This window comes from Ailuropoda melanoleuca, chromosome 4 (genome assembly GCF_002007445.2).
Source record: "Ailuropoda melanoleuca isolate Jingjing chromosome 4, ASM200744v2, whole genome shotgun sequence".
Lineage (NCBI taxonomy): Eukaryota > Metazoa > Chordata > Mammalia > Carnivora > Ursidae > Ailuropoda > Ailuropoda melanoleuca.
In genome coordinates this window covers 18,546,653-18,553,363 of record NC_048221.1, presented here as the reverse complement: position 1 = coordinate 18,553,363, position 6,711 = coordinate 18,546,653, and the positions used below count along the sequence as shown (strand labels likewise).

The 6,711-nt window shown below is 43.2% G+C and overlaps 1 protein-coding gene across 6 annotated transcripts in view; it reads right to left on the bottom strand.

The window, feature by feature from the left end:
* Nucleotides 1-5,216: 5,216 nt before the first annotated feature.
* The window catches only part of RBM6 (RNA binding motif protein 6), a 103,650-nt gene continuing 102,155 nt past the window's right edge, over nucleotides 5,217-6,711 (bottom strand). For all 6 annotated transcript variants that reach the window (XM_002920530.4, XM_034658348.1, XM_034658349.1 and 3 more), the window contains 2 exons: nucleotides 6,219-6,348; nucleotides 5,217-5,462 (listed from right to left, as the gene is read on the bottom strand). In XM_002920530.4, coding sequence (XP_002920576.1) covers nucleotides 5,337-5,462; nucleotides 6,219-6,348 — 256 coding nt within the window. In that variant the 3' untranslated portion in view covers nucleotides 5,217-5,336. The remainder of the gene's footprint in view (nucleotides 5,463-6,218; nucleotides 6,349-6,711) is intronic.

Here is a 6,711-nt window from a genome sequence, read left to right as displayed (position 1 = left end):
AACTGCCTCAATTACTGTTCACCTGGTCAAAGCCATCATCACTGTCCTTGAGAGACAGTGGGTCACACAGAGTTAACAGTAGTGGAACTGGAATTTGAATTAATAAACTTGATTTTAGAGTCCACACCCTTAACTACTAGAATGTAAACTCCAGAAGGGCAGGGACTTTTGTCTCTTTAGTTCACTACTGTATGCCTGGCACATGGTATGTACACAATAGGTATTTGTTGAGTAAACAAATGAATCCACTAACAAAGAAAGCTAAACGTGTAATATTTGGGGTGGAAAAAGGCAAGGATTCTTGGGTAATTAAAAAAGGTATTCTGGACTGGGACTGGTCAGTGAGATGGTGGTATTGCAGTGCCTCTAGTTAGCATTATTTGCCCTTTGGCATTATTTATAGAGATATTTTTAGTGGAACTGGTTTTTCAGGTCACATACAGACATGAAAAATTAGACCATGACAAGACAGAGGAGGGTATCAGTTATTGAACACTGCACCATACTCTTTCTGATTTAAGAAATCTTTCAAGAATAATGGAAGGATGTCTGTGAGTAGATTCCAAACCAGAAGCTTCAAATATACTGGAAAATCTTTTATTTGGAAAAACATCCAGGAAAAATGTTCTTTAAACATGTTCTAACTATGGGCATTCTACATTAAGGGCATTAAGTGATGGACACTTTAAACTCTTTGGGTAATTAAAAAAACCTAACAATAGGGGCACCTGGGTGGCGCAGCGGTTGGGCGTCTGCCTTTGGCTCAGGGCGTGATCCCGGCGTTATGAGATCGAGCCCCACATCGAGCCCCACATCGGGCTCCTCCGTTGTGAGCCTGCTTCTTCCTCTCCCACCCCCCCTGCTTGTGTTCCCTCTCTCGCTGGCTGTCTCTATCTCTGTCGAATAAATAAATAAAATCTTTAAAAAAAAAAAACCTAACAATAGAAGAAAAGGTAGAAATTTCTGATTTTGGAACAATGGGTAACTTAACTTCCTCTCCCTCTTTCATATGTATCCATCCATCCATCCAACCATCCATCCATCCATCTCCATTCAGGCTGCTATAAAAAATTCCACAGGCTGGGTAGCTTATAAACAACAAAAAATTATTTCTCACAGTTCTGGAGGCTGTGAAGTCCAAGATCAAGGTACCAGTATGGTCAGGTGAAAGCCCTCTTCTGGGCCACAGACTTCTGATTGTATCCTCACATGGTAGAAGAGTCTAGGGAGCTCTGCAGGATCTCTTTTACAAGAGCACTAATCCCATTTATGATGATTCCATCTTCATGAGCTTAACCATTTCCCAAAAGTCCTCACCTACTAATACCATTACCTTTGAGAGTTAGGGTTTCAATGTATGAATCTAGGGGGAAGGGACACATTCAGATCGTAGCACTGTCTACACAAACACACACCTTTTTCATGTGTGTATGTATTTACATATAATGTCCAACTTATGGGGAGGTGTAGATGTATGTAAAATTTCCATCATCAAAAAAGTATGCGACTGACAGAAGGCACCCAAATATGTGTTTAATGAAATTTAAAAGTTAAACATAGATAGGGTCATCGTAAACCCTACAATGATGTAGGTCCCAAGAATCCAGAACCTGCTAGACTTAATAGCCACTAGCAGTTGACCGCCTTGTTCCCAAAGCAGTTCAACAAGCACTTCTGAGTATCCCTGAGGTGCTTGCTGGGTTTAGCTCCAGAGCAGTGCCCCCCAAAGCCTGTCTGGCAGCTGATGTGGGTCTGGAAAAGTTTAACAAGTCCTTAGCTAGTAAGTAAAGAAAACAAAGGCAACAGTCAGTTGTTTCCTTGGGGCGCCCGGTGGCTCAGTCGGTTAAATATCCAACTCTCAATTTCAGCTCAAGTCACGATCTCAGGGTCATGGGATCCAGCCCCAGATTGGGTTCCGCACTCAGTACAGAGTCTGCTTGTCCCTCTCCCTCCCCCTGCTTGCTTTCACTCTCTCTCAAATAAATAAATAAATAAATAAAATCTTTTTAAAAAAGAAAAGAATTTATTCTTAAGTAATTTCCACATCCGACACAGGGCTCAAACCCAGAACCCCAAGATCAAAAGTCACATGCTCCACCAACTGAGCCAGACACCCTGTTTTGGTTTAAATAAAGTCATGTATGTTCAATATCAAGCAAAGTTCTTTAAGACTGCTTTTCCTAATGTTCTGAGATTAAAAAAAAAAAGTTCTCTGAATGAAATGATGATCTTATCTTTTTTTTCCCTTCATTTCCCACCACTTGGCAAAAGAAAAAAAACTAGTTCACATGTTTTGATCTCAGGCCAAGAAATACTGCTCCAGAATAAGTAAAGAAGACTTACCTGAGAGAACACTTGCCTATATGAAGAAACTAATTTCTTTTGTCAGAGATGGGCTTTGAGGAACTGACAGATATGCAATCAAGATTTAATTCAACAAGTATTTTCTATAGACCTATGAACAAGGCATTATTCACTCATTTATTGGGTGCCTATTGTGTTAGGCCCTAGGGATATAGTAATAAAGAAAATTACCCAAGGTCTCTGCTCTTATGTAGCTGGCATTCTGATCAAAGCCTCAGGGAACTGCCCAGGGACATGGTAGGGTGACAATACTCACGCATCCATTCCTACTTTCATCAATAACCAAAGTACTGCCTTAAAAATGCATGGAGCACTTTAGACCTTATTTCCAACAGCAAAATTTCCATTTAGGTGGCAAGATAAAGCTGGAAAACAAAACTAGGCAAACTAGTCTGAGGTCTGAGCCTAAACCCTTTCTTCAGGGAAGATGCTGCCAATAGCTTGCTGTACTGTCATCGTGTCGGTAATTGCTCAACGTCCATCTTCCCCAGAAGACTAAGTCCCACAGGCACAGAGACCAATGCTGATCTTGCTATAAGCCCCAGCGACAAGTAGAGTAGGCTCTCAGAACATTCATAGAATGACCACTTAGTAACTCAGTGGTGCTTCTGCTGGGCAGCCAATAACTGGTGTTAACTAAGTGGCCCATAAAGGAGTCTTCAATAGTGAAGCACTGGATGTGTTCCACAGTTTAGACCCAAATGGATAAAACAAAGTTAGAAGGAAAACCTGGTCTGGCCAGGTTAGGACAAACTAGGACCAGCTTTCAAAAAGTATTTTGATGTACTCACTGATGTACTCAAAAAAAAAAAAAAAAGAGAGAGAGAGAGAGAGAGAGCGCTGCACACAGAGGTACGCGCATCAGACCAGAGGGGCTCTTGGACTGCATCTGTCTGCAGCTGAGAATCCAGTGGTCCATCCTCTGTAATGCTGCACTAGTGGCAGCAAGGCCCAGAACCTGGGGCTCTTGATCCCTAAGCCAGTGTGCTCCTGATTGTTTGTTTTCCCTTTGGGAGGGGTAAAAAGACTTATCCCTCCTTAAAGGGATTATATCTGGACACAGCATGGCAAACAATTTAACTTCACATTTATCATTCCTGTTGCTAGAAATGTTTTCTCCTTGGTATATACTTACCTCCCTTACATCTCCCACTCCTCACTGCCCATCCCCTCCAGATTATGCCCTTAGACCTGTAGGTCAATTGTGGCCTGCAACCTGTTTTTGTAAAGAAAGTTTTATTGGAACTCAGCCATAATCACTTGTCTATGTATTGTCTATGGCTGTGTTCTCGCTACAATGACAGGGCTGAACAGTTTCAACAGAGATAATCTGACTTGGGAAGTCTAAAATACTGACTCTGGCCCTTGATGAGTAAGTTTTATTTATTTATTTATTTTTAATTTTTCTTAAAGACTTTTATTTTATTTGACAGAGAAAGCACAAGCAGGGGGAGCGGGAGAGGGAGAGGCAGGCTCCCCACTGATCAGGGAGCCTGATGCAGGGCTCAATCCCAGAACCCTGGGATCATGACCTGAGCTGAAGGCAGATGCTTAACCAATTGAGCCACCCAGGCACCCCACCTTGATGGGTAAGTTTACAAACCCTCAACATTATACCATCAACACTCTTTTTTTTTTTTTTTTTTTAAAGGATTTTATTTATGTGAGAGAGAAAACCAGGGCCCACACCAGCAGAGGAGGGGCAAAGGGAGAAGGAGAAGCAGATTCCCTGCTGAGCAGGGAGCCTGACATGGAACTCGATCCCAGAACCCTGGGATCATGACCTGAGATGAAGGCAGATGCCCAACTGACTAAGCCACCTAGGTGACCCCAACATACTCTTCTAAACCCACAGTTTTCTTCCTAAGAAACATTCCCCCAGAGACATCTGAAAAGTGCAATTCTTAGTACTATAATATGTTATCTGGAAGAATTATTTTTTGAAGTTTTAAAGATTTATTTATTTGAGAGTGAGTGAGTGAGCGAGTGCAAGCTGGGGAGAGGGAGAGCGAGTATCCACAAGCAGATTCTCCAGTGAGCGTGCAGCATGATGCAGGGCTTGACCCCAAGACCCTGAGATCGTGACCTGAGCCGAAACCAAGAGTTGGCCACTTAACTGAGCCACCCAGGCGCCCCATTTTTTAAAGTTTTAATAAAAGGCTCATAGGATATAGTCCTTTTAACTGCAAAGAATTTTTAAAAAATTAAAAAACAACCCTCTCTTTTGAAGCAAACCCTGTGAAATGGTATGAGTGATATGGTAGAAAATTAAGAAAGATTTGAAAGAGGATGTCCAAAGACACCTCTTTGGAGAATTTTAGTCAAGGAGGGAAGGAAAACCTGGGGTAGCGGCTGGAGGAGAGTGATAATTCTTACTATGCCAACTCATTGTGGTGATCATAACATGTGACGAACGAAGTGCCCAGCAGGCACCCAGAAAAAGAGCTATCACACTGCTTCCTCCCACCCCCCAACCCGCCAACAACGGGAAGTCAGAAGAGGACTTTCAAAGGTCTAATCAGTAGTAAACCAACATATGGAAATATGTTCAGTGTCAGCAGTTATCAAAGAAATAGAAGCAACAATAATGAGATGCAGTTTTCATTAATTAGAGTAGGAAAATAATTTTAAAAATCTGAGGGTACTCACACAAGCTAGAGTTCAAAGGTCACCGCAACACATCCACTCACACTGACAGCAGGTGGTGTCTCAGGGCTCATGGTAGCACTTGTTGCCATTTCAGCGCCACCTCAAATGGGATGCACTAAGGCGCTCTCTCCCTCCTACCATAAGCCCCACCCCCACCCATCTATGGGAGAAAAATATAACCACCAAAAAAAAAAAAAAAAAACCACATTGAAAAAAAGTTTATTTAAAAAAGTTCTAGCAGCAAGAACAGTAACAAAACAAAAGGAGAGACGGACAAACAAAACAAGAAGGAGGTTGTGTCCTATGGGACTTGTCTCCATTCTTTAATCTAGTTCTTTATACCGAGCAAACATGACTCTTCGCACAGCATCTCGGTAAGTCTCGTTGGACTGTCTCTTGCTGGTTCTTCCTGGAGCCCCCACATTGGGCCCCCTCATCCGGCCTTCAGTCTGTAACACAAAGACAAACAATGAAGTGGGCTCTATCAATTAATAAGCCTCAGGGCTGGCCTTTGATTATAAGCATTTCTAGATCAGTAAGGATCAGGATTTGGGGGAATTTTTTAGAATGTTTAATTAATAATCAAACCCCGAGATGAATAAGGAGGGTGGTGACGCCAAGACTCCAGCATATAGGATTTAATACCAGACATATGAGAAGCCAGTCTCCTTTAGTTGGCATTTTCAGAGGGGGGCCAAGCCAACACAAAATGGGCAACATTCCCTCTTAAAACCTTTGCTCTCCTCTCTTTCTGAAATAAGTGAGGCAGAGCCCTTCATGAGAACCAGGACTAACCTCACGCTCCTCAGATTTTAGCCATTTTAGCTCCTCTGATGACGATGCCTCTCAGAGACGCTTTTGTACCTTTTATTGCGGGTTCCCTGGTTCTTGTCACCAGATGATTTGTCAGTCTCAAACTGCCTGATTCCCATACTGCCCCACCTCTTACTCCACGTAAGAGTAAAATGAGCCCCATTTCCAATTCTCTCTCCCTGTCCCCCTGCCAACCAAAATTACAAAGGGCCCAGAATGCCTAGTTATCATCCAGTAATCAAGACTGATGGGCTCCTTCAGCTCCTGTGTCCTTCATCAGCAGTGGAGAAAGCCCAGCTAAAAGGCAAAGACACAGCTCTGAGCCACACGGTAAGAGAAAGTTAAGTATATTCCAGGTTCACGCCACCCCCAAAAGACGGAAACCATTTCACCTCCTCTGCTGAAGCCAATCCGGGATGGCCATACCCGAGGCCCGCCCCCTTCCTCCAGCCAGCGGTCTGCTGGACACAGCCTCCTTTGTTGCTACTGTCGATTCCTTCTTTACCAACAGGTTTGCGATCACTGCGGAAGGAGCACACGTACTTACATACCATCACTTTCAAAGTGACCCATTTGTGAGCCTAATAAAAACCTCTGTCCTCTTGATTCACATTTGCTTCCTCTGAAGTATATTTCTGAGTGCCTGCTATCTATGCAACAGGCTTTTGTCCTGGGGATACAGAGATGCCCAAGGCCCATCCCTTTTCACGGGGAACGACATGAGAAGGATAGTATGTCCCTAGATGCCTACAACACAGTGAAGCGCTCAGCCATGGATGTGGCACCAGGAGACACCTCCTACGGAAATACATCAGAGAAGACACAAACTCTGAAGGAGTATCACCAAAAATGATGAATTCCAACAAAGGGCACATCTGAACTGAC